Source organism: Pediculus humanus, genomic scaffold (assembly GCF_000006295.1).
Source record: "Pediculus humanus corporis 1103172107770 genomic scaffold, whole genome shotgun sequence".
Taxonomy (NCBI): Eukaryota; Metazoa; Arthropoda; class Insecta; order Psocodea; family Pediculidae; genus Pediculus; species Pediculus humanus.
Genome location: NW_002987368.1, coordinates 320,191 through 346,882, shown reverse-complemented (window position 1 = coordinate 346,882; position 26,692 = coordinate 320,191). Strand labels below are relative to the sequence as shown.

General features: G+C 24.3%; 5 protein-coding genes across 5 annotated transcripts in view; 3 read left to right on the top strand and 2 right to left on the bottom strand.

The window, feature by feature from the left end:
• Positions 1 to 8,975: 8,975 nt before the first annotated feature.
• Phum_PHUM357760 (40S ribosomal protein S13, putative) lies at positions 8,976 to 9,671 on the top strand (the record flags this gene model as incomplete). Its single annotated transcript, XM_002427947.1, has 2 exons — positions 8,976 to 8,998; positions 9,239 to 9,671. The coding sequence occupies 2 exons, from the start codon at positions 8,976 to 8,978 to the stop codon at positions 9,669 to 9,671; spliced, it is 456 nt and encodes a 151-aa protein (XP_002427992.1).
• Positions 9,672 to 10,288: 617 nt separating this feature from the next.
• Phum_PHUM357750 (uncharacterized protein) lies at positions 10,289 to 11,322 on the bottom strand (the record flags this gene model as incomplete). Its single annotated transcript, XM_002427946.1, has 5 exons — positions 10,289 to 10,353; positions 10,492 to 10,699; positions 10,792 to 10,900; positions 10,991 to 11,263; positions 11,306 to 11,322. 5 exons carry the CDS (start codon positions 11,320 to 11,322, stop codon positions 10,289 to 10,291), a joined length of 672 nt encoding a protein of 223 aa, XP_002427991.1.
• Positions 11,323 to 13,485: 2,163 nt separating this feature from the next.
• On the top strand, positions 13,486 to 19,248 carry Phum_PHUM357740 (uncharacterized protein; the record flags this gene model as incomplete). Its single annotated transcript, XM_002427945.1, has 7 exons — positions 13,486 to 13,672; positions 13,912 to 17,229; positions 17,319 to 17,554; positions 18,030 to 18,281; positions 18,381 to 18,596; positions 18,802 to 19,094; positions 19,176 to 19,248. 7 exons carry the CDS (start codon positions 13,486 to 13,488, stop codon positions 19,246 to 19,248), a joined length of 4,575 nt encoding a protein of 1,524 aa, XP_002427990.1.
• A 783-nt stretch (positions 19,249 to 20,031) lies between these two features.
• Positions 20,032 to 25,087, bottom strand: Phum_PHUM357730 (mitogen-activated protein kinase ERK-A, putative; the record flags this gene model as incomplete). The annotated part of the gene is made up of 11 exons (XM_002427944.1): positions 20,032 to 20,230; positions 20,403 to 20,542; positions 20,683 to 21,082; positions 21,180 to 21,356; positions 22,063 to 22,167; positions 23,982 to 24,160; positions 24,249 to 24,366; positions 24,443 to 24,523; positions 24,650 to 24,739; positions 24,821 to 24,935; positions 25,066 to 25,087. The coding sequence occupies 11 exons, from the start codon at positions 25,085 to 25,087 to the stop codon at positions 20,032 to 20,034; spliced, it is 1,626 nt and encodes a 541-aa protein (XP_002427989.1).
• A 1,338-nt stretch (positions 25,088 to 26,425) lies between these two features.
• The window catches only part of Phum_PHUM357620 (threonine dehydrogenase, putative), a gene marked incomplete at both ends in the record, with an annotated part of 1,938 nt that continues 1,671 nt past the window's right edge, over positions 26,426 to 26,692 (top strand). Inside the window, one exon of the mRNA XM_002427943.1 lies at positions 26,426 to 26,482. Within this exon, the coding sequence (XP_002427988.1) occupies positions 26,426 to 26,482 (57 nt within the window). The remainder of the gene's footprint in view (positions 26,483 to 26,692) is intronic.

Genomic DNA, 26,692 nt, shown 5'->3' with positions numbered 1-26,692 from the left:
ACGACTTTTATGAATTTTTTTTTTTTTTTTTTTTTTATTTTCTCTATGGGCTCTTTCCGTTACGTTGTTAGTGTTCCAAAAAAAAAAAATGCCATCTTAAATGTCATCCGGTCCTAAAATAAAATTTATCATCGTGATTTTTTTTCTTCTGCTGTACAATTTATATATATATAAATTTTTTTTTCGGGAAAATTCCATTGAAAATTCATCATTGTCAAATAACTTTTTTTTTTTTTTTTTTTTTCCTCTACATGCTTTCGTTAACTTTTTTTTTTTGACACTGACGAGACGTCATCATTTATCAATTATTATTTTCATTTTTTTTTTGTAAAGCGAAATTATTAAGAGGACATATCAATATTATTATTATTATTATTTAAATATATCCTTCGAAAAAAAAAAAAAATTAAAAAACGCGCCTCGTTTGTAACAAGAGGGAAAAAAAAAAGAAAAAAATTAAATGCAAACTCAAATGACCTTGAAATTGATAAGTGACTTTTTTTTCGTGTTTTATCAATTATTGGGGTGGAAAAAATTTTTGAATTCATCTTTTAATTTAACACGACGAACGATTTCAATGCAATACGATAAAATTTACAAATATAGAATTATAGAAATTTCTAGAAAACAAAAGATAATTTTTTTTTTTTCCGGAAAACTCGATTTACGAAACGAAAATTAATTTTTAAATTAAAAAAAAAATATTAAATATTATACATAAATTTTAATTTACAAATGGCTGCGAAATTAAATTCGATTAAAAATATATACAAAAACCTCTCGTTTATGAAATTTTTTACACAATTAAAATACACACGTATAAAAAATAAAAAAACAGAAAAAGGGAAAATACACACACACACACACGCACACGCATTCACGCACAGTTAGCTTTAGAAATATAATATTATTGTGTTGTAATTAATTTATATAATAATAATGCCTTCTTCCTTTTTACAGTGCATCTGCAAAAGAATGGGCGGCATTTAGCTTTGAACATATTACTTTGTTAATTGTATATAATGCCTTGGTAACAAAAAGAGTTATTAAAAAAAATTGTCTTTACATAATAATAAATTTAATACTTTTTTTTTTTTTTTTGTTTCGAGTAAGTTATAAAAAAAAAATTTTATAATGCAATAAACGTTTTTTTTTTTTTTTGTGTTTTTTAAGTGCAAATATTTTCTTAAATTAATTAAACCCTTTAAAAAGTTTACATTGATAATGGTTGATATCGTAAAAGTGATACAAAATTTTAAAAGTTTTCTAGAAATTTTTTTTTTTTTTTTTGTTTACCACGTATATTTAAATTTATTAATACTTAATGAATTATTTAGCAGAAGAAAAATTTTATATATATTTTTTAACTTATACTAATTAAAAGAGAGAGAGAGAGAGAGAAAAAAAATTTTTTTTTTATAACAAGCGAAACAATTTAAAAAAACAAAAAAACAATGAAAACATTTTTAAAATTTCAATTTTTTTTTTCGCGCCTTTTTTTTTTTTTAAATCAAGATGGAAAATTCTAAAGTTAATTTAAATAAATTACGCATATAATTACGCGTATTTACACACTCGTTAAATAAATTAACACTTTACAGTCTAATAAATATCATAGTAATAATAATAAAACGTTATTAATGGAAAATCTAACCGTTAATTACTTTTAACAAATATTAATTTAATAAACATTAATCATTGATCATATATTTATGTATATTTATCATAATGAAAGTAAGAAAAAAGTAATAAATTACGTAATGGTAATTTTATTAGTAGTAATAAATAAATAATAATGAAAAAAAAATAATAATAATAATAATTATTAATTATAAATTACGTTTGCAATGAAAATTCGAAATTTACACCCACACATATGTTTATATAATATTAAAAATATGTTTAATTCATGTTAAATAAATTTATTTAATTTTTTTGATAATAATAATGATAATATTTTTTCAAAGCTTTACGACGCATGTGTTAAACTTTCTTTATTAAATTCTATTGTTATCAAAATCTGCGGATTCACATGTAAGACGAAAAAGGTTTTCATGTAAAAGCATAAGAGTAATGTAATATATATAAATGATAAAAAAAAAAAATTTTTAATTAAATTTTCAAAATTATAATATAGAAAAAAAAAAAAAAGTTTACCTTGTATTACCATACGAGTTTTTAAAAAAAAAAATTTTCGTTATTAATTTTATTTAAATTTTGCTGAAACCGAAAAAAAAAAGAAAAAAACTATTTTTATGCACACGCGACATTATAATTTTTAATGCTTTATAAAATCTGTCGCGTAAAATTAATATTTACCAACATAAAAAAAAAAAAAAAAATTAAAATTTCACATTATCATTAAAAATACAAGAGGTTTTTTTTAAACTTTTTAAACAATTTTTTCCTTTTTGTTTAATTTTTTCAATACGTTTGCAAATGTGTTTACACCATTTAATTTTAATTGCGTAATATGTTAGAAAACATTTGTTTTAAATTGTGTGTTTTCTTCGGTGATAAAAATAAGAAAATTTTTGTTTTCATATTATTTTTTTACGTAATTTCAATAAAGAACTTAATAAATTAATTAAAGGATTTTCAGTAGTGGTGGTGGTGGTAGTTGATTGTTTTCAGGTACATTAGAATTTTCAGACTCTTTTTGTTTTTCTAGGAGGATTCTATGAGGATCTTTGGTTCTTTTTTAAGAGGAAGCTTTACATTTTCACATCCCTGAAATGAATCCTCAAGATATACATTTTCCTCATTATTATCTATACATATTTGTTATATATATATATCTTCCTGGCTTATTATCTAAAAATTTACATTTTTTTTCACGAATCAATTTTAATTATATATTAATTGTGTAAATAGCTTTATTTTTTTCCATAAAAAATTAGCAATCATTTTACTCTTAAAAGTTAAGTACTTTATATATACACAAAGCAATAATTTTAATTAATAAATTGTTTTTTATTATTAATTTAATTAAAATAAATATTAAAAAATTAATTAATTAATTAACTTTGAGTGAGAATGAGTACTTGTTTAACGATGATTTTTTTCTCATTTGTATTCTTTTTAAATTTACATTGAAATTTATATGACTAAAAAAATTTAACTTTAACTAAATGATTAAAGTATCTGAACAATATCTGGCGTATCTGTTATACTCTTTTAATGAAAACATTTTTAATCTCGTAAATTTACAATAATAATAATATTAAGAAACAATAAATTGAAAGAATATAAAATGATGTCCTTTTGTTTAAATTTTAATTTAAATGTTATTACGCTAAAAAAAAAAATTTTGTCATGTAAAACAAAATTTTTAATTTCATTTTTTTTTTTTTTTTTTTTTTTATGAAATGAAATAATATTAAAAAGAGACACGCCTTAATAATTTCTTTTAAATTTTTGTAACAATAAAAATTTACAAATAAATATAATAAATTTTTTTAAACAATCCACCTATTTTAAATTTATTTATTTTATTTTATTTTTTTTCATTTTAACTTTGAAAAAGTAAAAATCGATAATTTTTTTTTTCTTTATATAAACGATGTGGGAAAATCATAAAATTTTTACAACAGTATTATTATTATTATATACTAAACAATAAATATACTTTTTGAACTTTATTATTATACTATATTAAGTAAATAATTATTAAGTATTTTATTTATTATAACTGAACTTTTCAAAAAAAAAGAAAAAAAACTTTTTAATAAAATTAATACATTTAAAGAGTTATAAATAAAATAAATTTATTTATTTATTAATTAACTTAACAAATTAATAAATTCAAATTAATATTTCCCGGTAAATTTTGTAATTTTGAAAATTGATACCTTAATAACAAAATTTGGTTATCAATTTCGGAGAAATTTGATACTCAATAATACAAAATTAATAAATAAATTTAAGTTTTTTGTTTGAGCAATTTAAAAGCAGAAAATTTTTTAAACAAATAAAATAAACAATCAATTATAAATAAATAAATAAATAAAAAGATAAAATATTCATGTCTTTGTTTTATATGTTAAATATATATAGTAAAAAATTTATTACATTTTTTTATTATTTAAATTTTAGATTTCGTTAATGTTTTTTAAAAAACCTCACAAACAATATTTAGATATAATGAAGAAAGAGAGAGAGAGATATTTCATTAAAATAATTCATAATTAAAATTTTCTCTTTTGTGTCTTTTTAAAAAAAAAAAAAAATTCATAGTTGAAATTTAATAATAAAATATTTTAAAATGTAAATGAATAAGGTTAAATTAAAACATAATGATGTGTTTATATTTTAAAATGTGGCAACAAGATTTATTATATTAATAGTAATTCTTGTAATTGTTGTTTTTTAAATAAAAAAAAAACAGTTAATTACAAGTCTTCTTAATTCTATTTTTTTTTTTTTCATGCAGTGGTGACACTGCGAGATTTGTATCTCTTGTATATTCTAGAAACCTCGATTTTGTTTTACATAGGAAATTATCGAATGCGGTTAAAAATATATTATGTTTTGTGATTCCGTCTGGAAATGTTTACATTTCTATAATAATAACATTGTAACTACGGTTACATATGGATGAAGGTTTTAGAAATTTATTGTTTTGTTTATAAACATTGTTATGAAAACATAGACGTAAAAAAATTTTTTGACACATATTTTTGTGTTTTCGAGTGATGTTTGTCCATTTTTTCTGGTTTGTTCTGTAAATATTTAATTGTATCTTAAATCTAAATCAGTCTATCTCTTATTATTCATAAATTACGTAATTAACCTTTTAGTTTAAATTACAATTATTCTCTCTCTTAACAAGTTTATTCTGATTGTTATGATTTACAATAGTAAAACGCGTACGCGGAAAAAATTAAAGTTATGAACCCATAATCGAATCGAATCATAACAATTACGTGAATTTACTCATTTAATATTTATTTACCTCTCTATGCTTTCTTTATAATTCCTCCATTTTTACACATTTATAATTTAATTTTATAATAAAGTAATATGAGATTTAATAATCAAATTTCAATTTTCAACTAAATACACGTAAATTATAATTACTATTCATTGTATGTAACATTTTTAAAATTATCTTGAATCATTTTTGTTATAGATTAAAATTTTTCTTCATATTTAGAATTTAATTATAAATTTAAAAAATTTTTTTATAACCCTTTAATCGTTCTTGTTATATATAAAATTAAGCCAAAATAATTAAAATTATGTTTTTTAATCCTAGAATAATTTATTTTAAAATATCCAACGGAAATGATTGATAGCAAATTCAAATTTCTCACATGGTAATTACATTAGTTTCATAATTAAATTAAGTGTTATTGTTGGTACCCATAAAAATTCATTTATTTGTTTATGTATTAATAATAATACAATTAAATAATACCTTTACGCATGTGAGAGTTAAATAAAATTAATTAAAACAATTTTTTAAAAATTAAAAAAGTGCTAAAAAAAATTTAAACCTCGAATTCAAATAAGAAAAATTTCAAAGTTTTAAAAAACTACCAAAATTCGCGTTGGTTCTTGTTGGTATTCTCGTTGTTGTTGTTGTTTTTAAAACAACCATTTGGTTTTTGTTTATTTTCTTTCATTTATTTATCTTCGGGTTGATGATTTAGGTTGAGGCGGTGATGGGTCATCTTGTTATTGCCCTTAATTTTTTCAAAACGTATTAAAATCATCATCATCATCATATTTGATTTTATTATTATTATTTAAAACTTGATTATAATTTTCTTCCCGAGGGTGTTTAAAAAGGAAGAAATATTGTAATGCTAATTCCAGTTTCTACAATCAATAATTTCCTTTTCCTTTTATTTACATCTTAAGAGCAAAGTATTATACTTTACTACACCACTACAACTCTTAACATAATTCCTTTTTATAAACGAAATTATTTTTTCAATATTAATATAAATTTTATCTATATTGATAATTAAAAAAAAAATTAATGAATAAAAACGAAGAGAGTTAATAATTAAACAACAGAATATTAGTTTACTAAAGTATTGAAATATTAATAATATTTCTATGTAAAAGACAAAGTTTTTTTTATTTTTTCTAATCCCTTTATTCAAAAAAGATTAAAGTTATTTTGATTGAAATTTAAATTCGAGCATTAAACGCAAAACATGAAAAGTATTCCTGTATCAACACGTCGATATCTTTACACTCATTGAGTTATCAATAAGAAAATATTAGCTTTATAATTTTCAAATAAATAAAATTATTTTATATTCGAATAAATTTTACCTTTCGAATATTTCTTAACAAAATGGATGCATTTTAAGAGCTTCCATACAAACTCATTTAAAAAAAATAATTTTTAAATATTTTTACATGATAAATATTGAAAATGATTAAACAAACGTCATCATCATCTTCAAAATTTTTACATTTTTTTGTTAAAGTAAATAAAAATTTATTTAATTCTTCATTGAACCTATTAAATTTATTTATCGGCCAATATTTTCAAATAAAACAAAAAGAATAAATTTTTACTTTTATATTCCGCTGGTACACAACCTTATTATTATTAAAAAAAAGTTTCAATTAATAATTTAATTTAATTTATTTAAATTTAAAAAAATAAAAGTCAGTTTTTTTTTTTTTTATAACTTTATTTATAAATAAATTATGAAAAATTTTCCTTTCTTTTTAAAATTATATATATAAAAATTATTTTTTGAAAAAAACAACAAATTTTTTTTTTTTTTTTTTTAAAAAGGCCGATTTAATAATTTCACATTGCGTGACTTAACCGTAACGATAATAATTAAAATTAATGCGTATAAAAAAGTTCAACGAACAATATTAAAATAATAATAATAATAATAATAAAATTTCAATAAGGCAAGTAAATCAAAAAGTTGTAATTAAAAAAAAAAATTTTTTTTTTGAAAACATACAATTTACATTAAAACCCCAACCGAAAATATAAAGTTAAAAGTAATTTATATAAGTCGTTAATTACCCAATTTATATTTATTAAACAAAAATTTTCATTAAACAAAAATAAAAAAAGAGAAAAATTGTTTTATTAACGTTATTGATATTAAAAAATAATGATTAATAACTTTTTTTTTTAATTTTCGATATTATAAAATTTCATATGAGACAAATGATGAATCCAATTTTGAATTGTAGACTTATTAAAACAAGTAATTGCACTCAAATATAAAAAAAACTTTTTTTTTTTTTTTTTTTTTTTAATTTAATTCGGTTGACTTAATTTACACAAAGACCCCATTGTATTATTAAAAAAAAAAAAAAAATTAAAATGCAAATTTTTTATAATAAATGAAAAGTTAAAAAAAAAAAAAAAAAAAGTTTTTGGTTGTATATACTCCCAAAACAACAAATCATGTTTTTTTTTTTTATCATAAGCTTATATAATAATAAAAGACATAAAAATCAAATGTTGCATATAAATTGAATTTTTTTTCACTCTCTCTCTCTCTCTCTCTCTTTTTCTAATGTGAAATAAAATAAAATTTATAATCTGTCAAAAAAAATTCAAAATGGTTAAAGTTTTATTTATTTGTTGGTTTTCTTAATTTTTCTTTCCTTTTTGTAAAGTTAAAGAAAAGAATTTTCCACAATGAGTCAGTTTAATTGTTTTTCATAAATTTTTTTTTTTTAAATCAATTTGTGGTAAAACATTAAGAAATTTAAAATACAAAGTATATGCATTTGAAGTAAAAAAGTTTTTTTTTTTTTTTTTTGAATGATTATGAATGACAAATTAATTTTAATTATAATTAAATTTAAATTGCATTAAATTAAAAAAAATAATAATAATGTTGTGTAGCCTGACATTCTCTCGCCGACAAACAATTTTTTAAAATAAATTGTTGTAGGAAAATTAAAGTATAATTAATTAAATGACTAAATAAATAAATTATTTTTTTCATTCATACAAAAGAATAATAATAATAATAATAAATAATTGAACTTACCTAAAACTGATGTAATTTTTTACATATGTTTCACTACGTTATAAATCACTAAACTTATATTTATCACTAAACTTATATTTTTCACTTGTTTTTAAACTATTATTTAACTTTTTTTTTTATTTAAATAATATTTTTTTAATTAAACTTCACAAAAAAAAAAAAAAAAAGTTTGCTAAGTTGAAATAGATTATAGGGAAAGTAACATATGAAATGGATTAACTATGGTAAAAGAATTGAGGAGGGAAAAAAATGAAATATGGTATTTTTTAAGTGCATTTGAATTAATCTTTTTTTTTTTAAATATAATAATAATAATGATGATAATGTCGTAAGAAAAAATAAATTTTATATAAACAATAAAAAAACGGACAATGCTTTTACATCGGACGCGAAAAGACTGAGCTTTAATTTGAAAAAGACATGAGGTTTCCTACAACGGTTGTTTAAATGTTTTTACAACGCAAGCGTAATCAATGGGGTTGAAATTTTTACTGAAAGGGAAAATTTATGTTATGTCTCTGACAGAATAATTGGTTTTACTTAATCAAAAAAAAAAAAAAAAATCGATATGTCGAATTTTTAAATCTCTTTGTGTTTTGTTTTTTTTTTTTTTTTAAATAAAATTAATAAAAAAAATTATTCGATTTTTTACATGAAAGAATATTTTAAAATTTAAATTAAGAATTACCTAATTTTTTCGCATACATATTTTTTTTTAGTCACTTAATTTAAGTTTTACACGAAACACTATAAATTTTTACTTTTAAAATACAAATACAATTTAAAATTTTGAATTAAATTAAAATTTAAAAAAAACTAACCGCCACAATTAAAAATAATAAAAATGGCGGAGGTATAACTTTTTAAAAGGGCCCTCAGAAAGGCCCTGAAAAGCTTGAGTTCTTACGGTGGTATTATGCTGGACGCCATTTTATGTTAAGAACACGTTTTACGTAAAATCGAATTTACTAACCTTTCATCATGGGTCGTATGCATTCACCTGGGTAAATATTTACATTAATAATAATTTAAAATTATTTTAGTAGTTTTTTTTTATTTTTATGTTACTTTTTTTTAATAATATGCATTATTCGATTCAACGTCAAAATAGTTAAGAATGTTGTTCCTAATATCACATGAATAAATTTCAAACATATATATGCATATATATGACATACATATATATTTTTTAAGAGATTAAAATAGAAACACAAAGTTAATTAATTTTTTGTTTTTTATTTTAGTAAGGGTATATCCCAAAGTGCACTTCCGTACCGTAGAACGGTTCCAACATGGTTGAAACTAACGGCCGATGAAGTTAAAGAGCAAATCTACAAATTGGGCAAAAAGGGTCTCACTCCATCTCAAATCGGTGTAATTTTAAGGGATTCTCACGGAGTCGCCCAAGTAAGATTTGTCACTGGAAACAAAATTTTAAGAATAATGAAAGCTGTGGGTCACGTTCCAGACTTGCCTGAAGATTTATATTACCTAATTAAAAAGGCAGTAGCTATTCGAAGGCATTTAGAAAGAAACAGAAAAGACAAGGATTCAAAATTTAGACTTATTCTTGTCGAGTCTAGAATTCACAGGCTTGCCCGTTATTACAAAACGAAAAGAGTTTTACCACCTAACTGGAAATATGAATCCAGTACAGCTTCTGCTCTTGTAGCTTAATATTTTTACTTTTTGAATGTGTATTTTTTGGCTATAATAAATACCTTAAACAACATATTTTATTAATTGTTATATTAATCCTACAAATTCATTTTAACTTATTTAATTAGTGCATTCGATCTGCCAAATTTAATTCAAAAAATTTTTATTAATTAAATTTATGTAATTGTAAATTAGACACATCTAATTTGATGTTATAGCTATTTAAAATCAAATTTAGTTTTCTGAGAATTCATTTTTAATAATAGATATAGCTCAAAAGAAAAAGGCAGTTAAAAAATATATTAACAAATAGAAATACAATGATTTATTAATCATACAAAGCTGACATATTATCAGCATACAGTTCTTTAATTTACTTTACTGTGACCTTATGTCATATGATTAAAAAAAATTATTTTTTGCTAGAACACAAAAAAAATGGAGATGCTTAAAATATTTCCAAATTACAAAAAAAAAAAAAAAAAATTTTTTTCTTTCATACAGAAGTCTTTTAAAATTATTTAAAATACTATTATAAGTTATATTAAAGCTTTCAAGCTTTATACATAGGTGTTAAGAAAAGATGACACAATTAATACAAGTTAATAAGCATTATTATGCATATCTCCATTTATTCAGCTTCGACGACCATCTTTGGTACCTCTGAACCATTCAACAAATTCATCTAATAAAACAGGCCCTAAAAATATTAATAATAATAATAATAATAATATTGTCAATTGATAGAAATGTTTTTTTTTTTTCCCTATATAATTTTTTTTTTTAATCAAATAAAATTGATTATTGAATGGTAAATTTTGACTTAAATCGAACTCACATGCTCCATCCACATCATAATTGTTTAAGTCTGAGTTATTGGTACGAGAAAATTCAAGAATGTTACACCATTGATCCTTATTAATTACTTTATACTTGGATTGCTCTAAGAATAAATTAAACTGTCCGAATAAGCTCCAATGCTTTCCTAAAAGTAGCTGGAGCATAGCTTTAGCTGTTTCAATATCCATACTACGTTGATCTTTATCCTACAAAAATTAAAAATTCATTTTTTCAACTCTAACAATTAAATAATAATAATAAAAAAAAAAATCTACAAGAACAAAATTAAAAAACCTACTCTAGCAAAATCGTAAGCATATCTATAAATGCTTTTAAATGTTGGAGGATCATTTAAAAGTGATCTAAGGTAATCCAATTTGTTTTGAAGTTTTGAGATTGTATCACACCTATAGAACAAGAAAATTATAGTTTTCATGTTTGTTGTATACAAAGAACTAAAGACGAAAGAATATATAATCATTTCGAGGGTAACATACTGTAACTCGACAAGACCCCTAAGCCATTCTTGCTGACTAAAAAATCCCATTTGATGAGCATTCATTTTCCATGCTAATACCAACATAACAACATTCTCAGGTTCTACTCCTATATCCTCACAAAATTTTTCCATTCCCTCAGGCCCTAGAGTGTCTGGATCATCAGGAGTTGTGTACTCTCGAAACCAAGTTAAACATTTTTTTTGGCTAAAGCTGGATGTGTCTTCAGACTTTGATACTCTCCTAAATAAAAATTCATCATCTGATTTTATTCTGTAATGCAAAAATAATAAGTAATGACTCCAAATTGTTTACCTGTGGGAATCCCCCATTCATATAATATTCCACACAGTTAATAAATAAATTTTTATAAAGAAAATGTTATATTTTATTAACTAATGATAGTTATACTAATCCAATTAAAAAGGCATTTTAATAAAAAAGCAATAAAGAAATTTTTTTTTTCTGATAAAAAAAAAATATAAATATAAATATATATATTCTTTTTCAAAAACTTTCTATTTCATTGGTCTGCATGTTATTTGTCTCAAGGCTATTGGCAGTTTATTTTTAGCATAAAAGCAATTTTTTTTTAATTTTTCTGTATGCACTGTCATAACTAAAAAAACTTGAATTTTGAACCTTATTTATTATTTAATTTAATTTAATTAAGAACAAAGTATTACATAAAAATAATAATATTAATTTTATGAGAATTCAAAATTTACAAAAGATAAATTAATCAATTTTCAATTAAGTGCAAAGGTCAACTATTAATTTTTAAAAAAAGGCAATATAATAATATTAGTTTGAGGAGAATTTAAAATATATTTACAAAAAATTATTTCAATATAATAATATATATATATATATTCATACTTGTAAAAGAATTTTTTTTTCTTTTAAATTAGTTGAAAATATTTTAAATAAAAATATATTTCAACAATTATGTAAATTGGCCTTCATTACAGGTTTTAGATTCGTTATTTTCTTTTCGATTTGAATTTTTAACTTTTTTACTAAAGAAAAGCATATTATATGAGTATTTTGGGAAGAACATGAACATTAATTGTCATTAATTATTTTTGTCATTAAATTGAAATTTTTTTTTAAAAATTCAAAGTAAAAAAAGTTAAAATATATGTTTGCAAATATTTTATAAAACTTACCTGGTATTTCTTACTCTCTTGCTTAGAATTTTGTCTTCCTCATCGGGACACATTATGTTATTAGGGCGCTTTTTATTTCGAGGCATGGCTAATTTATTAATTGAGTGATAAACTCCAAGTCTTTTTTTAATTTAAAAATAGATTTGGTTACCTTTAATAATTAAAAATTATTCAATATTTTATAGTAAAAATCATATTTCACTAAACTCCACTTTTTGTACATCACTGACTTTTAAAAATGCCATAGAAATTTTAAGTTTATCATTTAAAACATAAAAAAATTCATAAATTGTTATATGAATTAAATAATTGAAAATTCTTAAAAATTATTATTATTTTTTGTTTCAATTAATGATTTTAAACTAATGATATCTAAAAAAAATTTTAAATTAAATGGAAATGTAAAGAATATTGAATAGATTATCAATAAAATTTAAATAAAGATATTAATAATAAATTAAGCTAATAATTATTGTATAAAACGCAATTGTGTCCTATGAAAATTATTAACTGATTTACTACCCGAAATTCGATCGTCACGCCAGTATTTGTGCATGCGTTTTTTTTTAATAAAAAGAATGCAATTTTAAATACTTCTACCCTAGTACAGTGTATGGGTACCCAATTAATGTGAAAATTTCACTGTTTTCAACCCCTAGCAACAAATCAATGTCAAATCTTGAGCATAATTAAATTGTCAGCCCCACACTCACACCTCCAACTACACCATGTTCCCTCAGCATTGAAGAGAGTTAAGCTCCTGATTTAGAATTTCTGTCCCGAAATAAAAAGAAAAACTAGACAGCTAGTTTATTCAAAATAAAAATAATTTAATATAATGCAAGGAAACCATAAATTTAATTTTGTTTTCGCCTACTGTTTTACATTAGGCAACGCCTTGTTGATTAATATAAAAACCCTAAGATATCTTCATAAAAGCTTTTCTAATAACTTGAAAAAAAATTTAGTATTTTATTTTTAGTATAAGCTTTTTATTTTTCAAAAATAACACTTGAAATGTTTGAAATGAACTTAAAAACTAAAAATTTGACGCACCGACTCAATTTTTGAATTTTATTTTTTTTTAATAACGACTGAAATAAAAGTTCTAATGTTGGCTATTCTGTAAGCTCAGACATTGCTCAGTGGCAAAAATAAATTCTGCAAAGGAATTCTGTAGATTTTCAGTTTCTTTAATAAAATGCGCAAAATTTTATGCTTTTCAAGTTTTATAATTAATAATGGCAGTAGTAAAGTACAAACTATTTTTTTTACCGTTATATTTTTAAGGTCGTTGAATTTAAATAAGTTTCAAATATAAAAAAAATGTCTTATAAAAGAAATAAACAGAGTTTTGCTACACAACAAGAAAGCAAGGATAGAAAACCTATCAAACCTAATAGTAGTAATTCCAAGCTTAGGGAAAGTATAGTTAAAAAACTGCACAATACTTTTCAGGATAATTTTGATTTATCATTAATTGCAACCGTTGCTCAAACTTGTGAATGGGACAGTAAGTAACTAACCTTTGGTTTTTTTAATTGTAGATATCTTTTAAAATTACCACACCTAATAATTTACTTTGTTAAACTTCACTGATTGCTAGAATTAATTCAACATAATTACATATTTTTAAAAATTATGTCAATTTATTTTTCTTTTATTGTCTAAGAATAAGTACTTTGCATTTATATACTTCTTCCCTTCTTTTTTATTTATTATCCTACTACAATTATTGGTTTTAAATTTCAGTTAATACTGCTACTGAAGCATTATTGATATTAAGCGGGAAAAAGGATTCCAAAAAAAGTAAAAGTTTAAAATCTCATCCAAAAAATGGTACAAAAAATAAAGCCAAAAGTTTGCCAGGAACGTTAAAGCAGGAAAAATCCAATGGAGAAAAAAATTTATATGGAACAAACACTTCTCACTACAGTAGCACAAGTTCTCTTTCCTCAGGACAAGTTTGGCAAAGACATTATAAAAGCAAACCACAGAGTCCTGGACTATTGACTATGATACCACCAAACAATAAAGAAAACCTTAAATTAAAAACTCCAGATATACCAAAATCTACTTTAAAACCAGCTGAAAGCGATGTAAGAAAAGCAAATGCATCAATAAAAAGAATTCAACAACTTATACAAAATGGCATCAAAGTAATGATTATTATGAGAGGAATGCCAGGATCAGGAAAAAGTCATTTAGCTCAAATGGTTGTCAGTTTGATGACAGAAAATGATTTGAGTCAGCATATTCTGAGTACAGATGATTACTTTATCATGTTAGGAAGGGGAATTTATGCATATGATTACAATTTACTTCCACAAGCTCATAACTGGAATCAAAAAAGAACATCTGAATCACTTAAAAGAGGAATTAATCCAATTGTTATAGATAATACAAATACCCAATCATGGGAAATGCAGCCATATGTAATGATGGCAGTAGATCATGATTATGTAGTGGAAGTTCTTGAGCCTGTCACGGAATGGAGAAATAAAGAAGCCGAGCTGGCAAAAAGAAATATTCATTCTGTTCCTCGGGAAAAAATTCGTCAAATGTTGGATCGATATGAACCGGGTTGGACGGGCGAAAAATTAATTAAATCCTTTGGACTGAAATACAAAACTAGCAGTTTAACTCCCGCTCATCAAGAAATTAAACGTCCTACTAATTCTCTTCTCGATCAGCATAGGCAACACGCTGTAATAAATGCACCGGAAAAACCTAAACGAAAAAAAAATACTCCAAAAAAAAAAGAGTCGGCTTATTCAAATGGGGAAGAAACTACTGAAGATAAGGAAAAGCAATTAGAGGAATTAAATAAACTTTTTGCGGAATATGGGAAAACCATGGATCCAGTTTCAAAACAAAAAGTAATTGAAAGTGGATTACCTATTAATCTCGTTGTATCGAGAATGAGGAAACTTCAAGGAAATATTTTACCACTCCCAAAAGCAAATGTTTCAACAAGTCTACCTAAAACAAAATCAGACTCTACTAGTGAAAATACCATGAGTCCAATGCACGCGTACCACGTGCATCGCCGAGAATCAGTGTCAGAATCTGTTGAACCAGACACAATTTCCTCTTCTAACGCTTCCGAAACTAGTGAATACGAAACTGACAATGATGGAGATTTATCTAAATCGATTGAAATGCAAAAATATTTAGAATATAGTGACACTGGACGTTTTGTAATTGGCGAAGATCCATCCGAGGACTACGACTTTATTAGGGGAATGGAAAGAAAAGGCAATCAAAATGAAAATAATAAATCTAATGAAATATCGTCGGCAATGCCATTAGGTGCTTGCGTTATGCAAAATTATCTAAGTCAAGAAGATTTAAGTTTGCTGAATTACGATGGAACTGAAAATCAAAGTTCGGGGGAAGAATCGCCTAGTTCAGAAGAAGAGGAAAGTCAAATGTTGTCTTTACAAATGTCTTTGAGAAATGTATTATTGGATGATGGTAAGAAAAGTCACGGATCATCTGTTGACGCTTTGGACACAGCATCCGGAATTTGTCCTAAGGCATGCCCTCAAACCACTGTTGATAGTTCTGTCTATAATGCGTCTTTAAATTCGCATTGTGGTCCACCACAAGTCGAATTATCCGATTCTCTACTAGACGTTTTTAATAAACGCTTCGATAATTTAGCTAAAAACTTAGAATCTAAAGCCGGCGATATGACAAATGTTGTTCCTATAAATAAATCACTTTTACAAAGTTTAGTAAAAAAATACAGTGCGGATGACATTGATAAAATATCTGCTGCGGATTCTGAAGAATCAAATTCAGTCAAAAGTACATTTGAATTAAAACAAAGTCCAGACCTAGAAGAAGTGCCCCTTCCTTCTGTTCCTGTCTACAATTATACTGACACTAAATTATTAGCCGATGTAAAAAAAACTACCCGCAAAGAAAATCCTTCTTCAGAAAAATCAAAAAGTGCGACGGATTGCTCTGAATGGTGTTCTGAAACCTTAGAAGAAAAGTTCGAAGCCGTTGTAAATTCTTGGAATCAGACCATTAATAAAGAACAGAGAAAAGATGATGACAGTCCTAAAGAAGCAAGACCCAGAAACGATTATTTGGGAGCTATTAAAAAAACGGGAGCAAACACCCGAGATAAATCTCCGGAAGAACTGCTTCGAAGTGTGGATTTATCATGGTCTTCTATACCTTTTACATCGTCTTGGGAGGACGTAAGTAAGAAACCTCCAGAGTTACAGATTCCAACTTTTCCCAAACCACCGAGAAAATCAACATTAAAATCAGATTCGTCTACCATTACTCTTCTCGGAGATTTCGATCTTTGGCGGAAAGATGAAAAAGGAATAATTAAATTAAATACTTGTAGCAGAAACATAAATGAAAATTATAAAACACCGGATAACCCAGTCAATAACGTTTCAACGGTTTTGATGTTGGATAAAGGTTCGATGACTTTAGATATTGAAGAAATGAATAACGTCGAAAGGGATAACGCCATTGAAACTTTATGCGGAATGTTTCCTGACATTCCAAAAGAACATTTATCCTACGTGTTTGACAAATGTAAGGGCAATCTCATTTGGGCGATAGAAGTACTGCTGGAGACACCACAAAACTTGGCTGAAAATACCGAAGAAAGAAGTTCGATTGCTCAAGAAGAAAATGCGATAACAAATCATGCCGATTACGTTTCTCTTCAAAATGTTAATATTTCCGATGGTAAAAAGACAATCAGAAGACGAAAAGATAAAAAATCAGCAGTGAGTGAATCGTCTCTTTTACTCAAAAAACAAATCGAAGAAAGCATTCAAATAAACGAGGATCTTTATCAAGATAAAACATTGTTTTTGAAAAAACTTCGCCACGGAGAAATCGAGTTTGGTGACGGACCCATAAATCCTCCATCGGAAAACCCGAATGAAAATTTAGAAGAAGTGAAAGATTTAGAAGAAAGCGATGACGACGAGGAAGAAGAAACCATTCCAATGAAACTAGATTCAGAATTTTTCGGAATCCTCACTCAAATATTCGGATCTTCAGAGGGAAATACTTGCAATGCACAATCTAGTGAGTTTCTGTCATCATTTACCAATTTAAAAATATCGAATTATTACCAAAAAAAAAAAAAAATTAAATTAAATGGTTTCTTATTTCAGGTTTCGATTCGCCAATTATAAACATTCCATTTTCTTTAGCTCAGCAAATTTACGATTGTTGGGTTGAAAACGTCAACAAACATTGGGAAGACATGCAAAGTGCTTATGACAAAATGGCAAACGAAAATGAACTTTTAGCTCTTGCACTACAAGAACAAGAATTTGAATACCATCAACCGGATTTACGCGAAATAATGGATATGGAATTGGCCATGTTGTTGTACAAACAAAATCAGGTATTAATAATAAATTTATGATCAGATTAAGGGAAAGGTTAAAAAAAAAAAAAAAAAAATCAAAAGATTCTTTTCGCAAACAAAAAAAAAAAAAAAACCCAAAATACGGTTGTTTTGAGAAAAAAAAAAACAAATTTCACATTTGACTTGTGAAAATTTGATTTGAATTGTTGCATTTAAATGTCAATTTATTTATTTGTTTTTTATTTATTTATTTATTTATATTTAATTTTTTATGTAATTTCATTTTCATTGTTTTTCGAATCATATCCGTTAAAAATCACGATAGTTTATTCTCATGTTAATCCTTTAATAAGTTTTGTGTTTTTATTTATATATTTATTTTTATTATTATTATTATTATTATTATTATTATTATTATTATTATTATTATTATTATTATTATTATTATTATTATTATTTTCATTTTTCTATCATTATTTTTTTTTTTTTATTTTATATTATTTATTTCAAGGCCCATATGCATGACAATAACCGAGAAACATTTGCAACAAAACTATCAAAACAACTTTTATTTGAAGCTTTTCCAAAGATGGATCAGAAAATGCTTTTAGATTTATTTGAAAGTGAGGGAAGATCGTTTCAAAGAACTATCGATGTATTAAGCTCACAAGAAAATTCATCTCCCATAACAATGGTCGCACCTGATTTTTTGGCTTCCCGGGGAAATATTTTATTAGAACAAGCCAAATCGGAAAAGCTTGAGGTATAATTTCGACCCGAAAAAGGTTTCGATCATGTCATCACCGGCCGTTTTTTTCTTTTTTTTTTCTCTTTTTTTTTTTTTTCCGTTATATATTTTTAGAAGAACGTCGAAGAAACTAAAAAACCGCTTATAGTCGTAAAGCCGAAAGTAACGAAAAAAAAAGTATCCGGGGATAAAAATATTTTAATGGTCGATCCGATAGAATATCGTCAAAAAGCATCCCTCTTACTACAGCAAAGAAATGATTGTCTTCGTTTGGCTCAAGAAGCTTCTAGAAAAAAAAGTTATTCGGTCGCATCGTATTTTTCTTATTTAGTAGGTTTATATAAGATTTTATTATTTAGTATTTAAAAAAAAAAAAAATTTACAATGTGATTTTTTTTTGCTTTAAATAATTAATTATTAATAAAAATGTTTTTAAGAAAAAAAAAAAAAACATTATGATAACGCAGAATCGAGATAAGATTACTACCAAATAATAATAATAATAATTTTTTATATGTATTAATAAAAATTTAAGGCGAGCTTATATAAAGAGAGAATGAAAGAACTGAACAGAGAACCATTTCCGCCGACTCTTTTCGATGATAAAAATAATAAGGGAATGACAAAAATAGATTTACATTTTCTAATGGTTCCCGAGGCTCTACAAATCCTCGATCTTTTTCTGGATCATCACATTAAAACATTAAGAAAAAAATCCTTGACATCCGCAACGTTAGATTTAATAACCGGAAGGGGACAACACAGTTTTAAAGGAAAATCTAAAATTAAACCTGCCGTCGTGAAAAAATTAACGAAACGTCAGCTAAGGTATAAATTTGTTTTCAAATTTTCAAATTTTTTTTGCATTTACGAAACATTAAATTTTTTTTTTGTTTTTTTTTTTTAAAGATTTTCCGTCGTTAATCCCGGAATGTTGAGAGTTACCATTTATAAAACTGATCTTTTATCCGAAGATTTGTAAAGGAAAACTGTAACCGTAGAAATAATGCACGCGATTTTATCGCCGAATTTAAAGGTAAGAAATATTTTATTCATATCCGCATCTTCTTAATTTTATTCCCAACAGAGCTAATCAGGTTTTGTGTGAGATTTGAAAACCTTAAATACCTTGTTCGCGAAAATGAATTTTCAATGTATGTTTATATGCTACTTATAAGCATGCGTGAGAGTTGTGTGGCCATGTCCGCACTTTTCAACAGTCTTACTAAACATTTCTTACGTTTATATTCCCGGTCAAAAAAATAATAATAATAATAATAATATCATTCTCAAGGAATAACCTTCGTGAGCGTCGTCATGCGTTAGGAAAAAAATTTTAATTCTAAGTTTCATATTTGTTTACATACAAATTTAGGCACTTGACCAAAAAGGTATGATTTTTTTTATTTTCTTACTATAAACAATATAAAACTTTATATGACGTTGTCTATATTCTACCACTCTATCGTAAATTATATACGTTTATATATTTATATATTTATAATTATTGATTTAATTAAAAGCCCTATTACTTTTTTTTTTCTTTTTCTCTTTTTCTCATTTTGTTTTTTTTTTTTTTTTGTTTTGTTTTGTTTTTTTGTTTTTTGTTTTTTTTCTTTCAATTTTGTAAAATAATGATTAATAGCATTAAGCTATTAATCGTTATTAAGCCTCTTTTGATTTTTGATTTTTTTTTTTTTTTTTTTTTTTTTTTATTATTTCACGGTAAATTTATTGGAAAGGAAAAAGAGCAGGATACACACTGTTACATTCCCCTAGGTTTCTTTATAATTCCTTCTGCGCTGCTGGAATCACTTGGAGATTCTCCACGAACTCCATATGTTTTACCCCTTTCGGGAATCGTGGTCAAAACGTTTATTTTTGACGAATAATTATTTATTTGTTGCAATCGCCTTTGAACCATATGATCCGAACGTCTTTGATTAATGTTAGGCAATGTAACGCTTGAAAAAAAAAAAAGGGAGAAAGATGGGAGGGAAAAAATCGTTATTGATTTTTGTTTTTTTTTTTTTTTTTCAGGGTCAAAGTTGAAGAGGATAAAATTGTTGCGAACGACAACGACAAGAACAACGCTTAACGCAATGTAAAAATTTATAAAAGAAAATTTTTTCTTACCTTCCAAAGTCGAAATATTCTTTCGGTTGAGATTCGTACACTTGGAAACTAGGCACGTTGACATTTGAACTTTGCTGTTGGACTTTACAAACTTTTGGAAGTTGCGATGATGGTTTTCGCTTCATGGGCCGGGATTCGCTCTGAAAAAAATGAAAAGTGAAAAAAAAAAAAACTTTTTTTTTTTATTGTTTAAATTAAATTTTTAAAAAATTTTCCCGAAGGTAAGTTATTTTTTTCGTTTATGCGTTTAGTAGAGACATAAAATTTATTTATGGAATACCTTTGATTCGGTGTGTGAAATTTTGCCGCTGGAGACCCACGATCTCATTGACAATTGTTCTTCGGCTCCCAATAATTTATCCAATTTTTTACTCGAATAATTTTCCATTTTGCTCAAGTTGGATCCGAGGGATTTCTCCTGATTTCCGCTGCATAGGAGAGGAAGCGTTTTGGACGCGCTCGACCCGGAAATCAATGTGGATGCTCCTCTCAGAGATTGAGTTGAAATCGTATTTTGTTTCAAGGATTTCTGAGGTGCCGTTCTCTTTTTCAATAATTTCGTTTTCTTTTTTTTCTCGCCCGACGTTATCAAGCTCAATAGCAAAGGATTCCTCCATTCTTTCGTTGTAAAACTTTGAGAAACGGGAACTGGCTTTTTCAACAAAATCGGCTCTTGCTCTCTGTCAAGTCAAGTGAAAAAATTAATTAATTTTTTTTTAAAAAATTCTCTAAGCCTAACGTAAAAGCAATCAATGAGTCAATCAATTAGTCAATCACCTCAAATCATTAAAATAACGATGTTCCAAAAGTCTGCGAACGTTTATCCTATGTTCCGGATCGTATGTTAACATTTGCTTAAGTATGTCTCTCCCGTTATCGGTGAGATTTGTTAAAAGACAAGAGAGTCCCGAGCCTGTTTTAGCTTGAAAGAAATATTCACAGTTCCGGGACTTGCTGGAAAATTTAAAAAAAAAAAATAATAATAATAATAATAAATTTCTTTTCTTTTTTATATGTATAGTTTAAATATCACATGATTAGTTTAATAGGTTGTTAGTATGAAATTTGTTTTTTTTTATTATTAATATTTCTATTACTTTTATAGCGTTTTAATTTTTAATTATTATTATTATTATTATTTCTGAGTACATATATATAGCAATCAGAATAGTCAAAATGTAGCGGGGGGAGGGGGAAAGAGAGAGAGAAAACAAAAAAACGCTTATAAATTTTATATTTATTAGTGTGTGTGTGAGAGAGAAAACGGTTCGTTTTAAATAATAATAATAATAATAATAATAATAATAATAATTAATGGAAAAATAGTTTATAGATGATTTATTATTATTATTATTTTTTTTTATTTTTCGTTTGTCTTTTATTTTATTTTATTTTATTTTATTTTACATATATAGATTTATATTTTTTAATTTTTTTTTCTTTTTTTTTATTAATTATCTATTAGAGTAAGTCGTTTAATAAAATCTTTAGAAAGAAAAAAAAGAAAAAAAAAATTTTTTTGCTCAATTTCGAAATATGAAAATATTATAACGAATATTTTTAATTTATAAAATAAAATATTAAATGATGTAATCGATACGCGGGGAGGGGTGGGATGGGGGTGGGGGGTTGTAAACTTTAAAAACTTTTCAGTACTTACTGACGATAAAATTTAGCTAATAGTCTCGTATTGGGTGTTCCTAAAACGTCGTGAATTTTAGTTATTTGATCTACTTCATTCGTTCCTGGGAATAATGGTTTCGTTCTATTAACAAAATAAAATTGTTATAATAATAATAATGATAATAATAATAATTTGTTTTCTGTTATTGTTATTGTTTTTTTTTTTTTTTTTTTTTTTTTACGCGTTTTTTTTAAATAAAACAGAAATGTTTTAAAAAGTCATCAGTCTGTGATCGTATATAATAAATATTAGAAATATAAGAATAAGTTTTTAATTATTTCATTTGTCATTATATATATATATATATAAATGAATACATAAATTTATTAATAAATTCTTTGAAACGTGAATAAATAAATAAATAAATAATTATGAAAGGATGTAATAAAATTTAAAAATGAATGTTTTCTCGCGAATGTGATAATCGGAAAATAATAATAATATGCAATCACGTTTTCTTTTCGAAATAAAATGAATAATGAATATAGTGGTCGTAAATTATAATTTATATAAATATATATATATAAATAATAATAATGATAAAATACACACGTTAGATGTTAAATTCGTTCTTGAGAAAAAAAAAAAAAAAAATTTGTTTTTAAAAACTTTTATATAATTTTTTTTTGTTTTTCAAAAATCGGGATTTTTTTTTACCCGGGGAGAGGGAAGGGAAAAGAGGTCAAGATAAGGGGAATCCCTTTTTTTCGGGGGAGAATGAATACGGATTCGCGGAATTTATTGTCCAGGAACAATTTGAATAGGCCCGTTACGTTTTTTTTTTTTAGTTTTTGTTTTTGTTTTTTTTTTTTTTTTCTTTTCTTTTTTATCCGATTTTATTTGTGTACAAATAATTAAATTTACTACGCATGATCTCAGGGATTTTTTAGCTTTTAAAAATAAAAATGAAACACTAATTAATTAATTAATAATTAATGTTAAAAAAAAAAAAAAGTCCCCCCGAAATAAATAAATGTACTAAAAAAAAAATAAATAATAATAATAATTGAAAGAGAAAATTTAAAAAAAAAAAAAAAAAAATTTGCTCGTCGAAATGTTAAACTTTTTTTTTTTTTTTACTTTTTTTAATATTTTTTTTTTTTTTTTTAATATTTTTATTATTTTAATTTTTTTTGTTGAAAAAGTTGGGAAAAAAAAAATAAATAAAAGCTATAAGATTCCGATTAGAAAAAAAAAAAAAAAAAAAAAAAAGATCTCTTTATTGACAATTAATCGATTGTATTATTATTAAACTTTTTTTTTTTTTGTTTTTTTTTTTTTTTTCTATTTACATTTAAATACGTACATAATATTTATGTATATTATGTACGTGGTAAAATGTAAATGTATTTTTATTAATATCGTATCCATAAATATATATATAATAATAAAATATTAATAATAATAGGTAATATAAATAGTTGGGTTGTTGAAATGTTTATTATTATTATATTTTTTTTTTTACGTTCGTTCGTTCGTTATAAATATAATTCGTATGAATTTATGTAAATTTTATCATTATTATTATTATTATTATTATTATTAATATTGTTTAATTTTAAAAGTTGCGAAAAAAAAAAAAAAAAAAAGAGCGACTGTGGTGATGAAGAGATCAAATTGTAAAATAGCAACAAATATGAAGGGTTTTGTTGGTTTTGTTTTGTTTAAAATATCACAATTATTATTATTATTATTATAAATAAATAAATTTGTTATTATTATTATAATTACTACTATTATTGATTTTTTTTTCTAATATTACTTTGTTGATGTTGTGTTTAATGAGTGTAATAAATTTTTATAAATTGTATTGTTTAATTTTTTTTTTCTTTTTTTTCTTTTTTTAAAAACTTTATCCGTTATTATTATAAGGTGATAATTAAGTGGAAACTTACGTTAAAAGTTCGTAAAAAACGCAACCACAAGCCCAGACATCCATTTTAGGTCCATAATATCCGGTTGTTAATAAACATTCCGGAGATCTGTACCATCTCGTCGATATATATTCGGTATAAGGTGGTCGACTGTAGGCTCCTCTTATCGAACCCAAATCGGCTAATTTAATTATTTCGTTCTGAAAAGTATCAAAAAATCATTATTATCATCATCAGGTATTGTTGTAAAATACTCATGGAGTAGTATAATTTGAAATCGTCGTCTACCTTTATAAGTATATTTTCCGGTTTAATATCTCTATGGAAAATTCCATGATGATGGAGATGATCTAATCCTTTTAATAATTGATATAAATATCTTTTAACTCTTAGTTCCGGTAAAGGTCTAAAAAGGAAAATTTTTTTTTAATACTGGAAATCACGTGACTTTTTTTTTTTTGGGGGACTTGTGGATTAATTACCTCTTTCTATTTTTCATCATATCGTATAAACTCATTTCCATTAATTCGAAAATGAATGTAACTTTTCCTGGAATGGGATCTCTGGAAAAAAAAAAATGGGGTTAATGGTACGTGAGGAAAATCTGGGACATGCGATGATGATGATGATGATGATGATGATGATGATAATGATGATGGAATTTCATTTTTGTAAATTAATAAACTCACACGTGGAATTCTATTATGTGTAATATATTTGGATGATGGCTTAATTTTCTCATTGCAATCACTTCCGGACTTTCCGTAACTTCCGCCAAACTAAAATATAAAAATCGCTTAAACAGCTTTTAAACCATTATTATTATTTTCAAAAATAAATAAATAAATAAATAAACTCACGAATGATAATCTTTTTTGAGCCTTTTGGCTGCAAATAAATTTCCTGTTTCTCGTTCCTGACATTTTAATACCTCAGAAAAAGATCCTTCTCCAATTTGACTTAAAACTTTATATTCTATTTAAATTTTAAAAAAAAATCAATAAATAATAATGATAATAATACATGATATCGAAAAATGTAATAATTAATTTTTATTATTATTATTATTATTAAAAAAAAAAACAAAATGTCATCGTGATCTTACTCTTTAAAAAAGTTGTCGACATTATAAAAATAAAACATACATGGATAGTATAGGAGTAGCCTTTTTTGAAAACATTTTTTTTTTTTTTTTTTTTTTTTTTTTTATTTCAAAAAAGGAAATTTTTTCATTTTAAATTTTTTTTTTCTTTTTCTTTTATTTGAAAATTAATAATAATAATAATAATAATAATAAATAAAAAATCACACAAATATTATTATTATTATTATTATTTACACACGCACGCACACTTTTTCTTCTTCTTCTTCTTCTTCTTCCTAATATATGTTCATTTTTTTTGTTTTTTAATTAAAATAATAATAATAATAATAATAATAATAATAAAAATAAATTACACGTTTTGAAATTTTTTTTTTTTTTGTTTTTGTTTTTGTTGCTGTTGTTGTTGTTATTAATTAATTTATTTTCATTTGTTTATCGAAACGAAAATTTTATTCTGCTTGTATACGAATACAAAACGTAGCTATTATTATTATTATTATTATTACGACAATAAATAAATAAATAAATTAAATAATTTTTTTGGGTAAACACAAGAATTTTTCTTTTTTTTTCCTAACGGGTAAATTTTTATTATTATTATTTTGTAATTATTTAAAAGTTTTGGTAAAAGTGAGTGAGTGAGTGCGCGGTCAATAAATATTATTTATAAATAATATGTTTTGCTTTTTTTATCACGTGTGATATTTTAAATAAAAATTTATTTTAACAAAACGAAAGTAAAAAAAAAAAAAAAAAAAAAAAAAAATTTTTTTAATTTCATTTCACGTTATTTTGTAATAAATTTTTTTTTTTTGGGCGACCGATTTTTTTTTTTTAACCATAGATGACTATTTTGAAAGAGAAACCGTTAAAAAAAAAATTTGTAATGATAAAGTTGTTTGTTGTTGTGGTTGTTGTTGTTGTTGTAATGATTTGAAATAATTTTTTTTTTTTGCGTTAAATAATAAAAAATGTCGTCGTCGTCGTCGTAGTTGGTTGTTAGTAAAACATAAGAGAAAAGTTATCGACTAAGTAAATGTTTTATTATTATTATTATTATTATGTTTCGATGATGCTACCTGACAAACATTTAAAATTCTTATTTGGTAATTGCAAATATTTAAAAAAAAACTTTTTTTTTTTAATTTTTTACCTTGAACAAAAAGAAGACAAAAAAATTATTTTTTTCCCCTTTGAATTATTGTTTTTACCTGCCTTGTTTTTCTTTTTCTTTGGTCTCCCCGTTATTATTATTATTATTTTCGGGTTTTTTTTTTTTTTAAATAAAAGAATCTTGTATAGATTGTTACTACCTAGCACCGTTTTTAATAATTAAGAGGAAAAAGAAGAAGAAAAAACTATGGAAACGATTTCAAAAAAAAAAAATAATTTTTTTTTTATTTTTCTGTCGCGCTCTGTAATTAAATTTTAAAATTGTAGGTTTTTTTTGAGGGGTTTATGATTTTTTTCCTTTTTGTATGACATATATTTTAGGGGGTGAATAGTAAAGGGTGGTGGTAAAATCAATTTTAAAGGGGGGGATTGGAGAAGAAGGGGGGGGAAACAAAAAAAACAATTTTTTTCAAAAACGAATTAGAGTGCAAAAAAGTGACTTTATTTATTTATT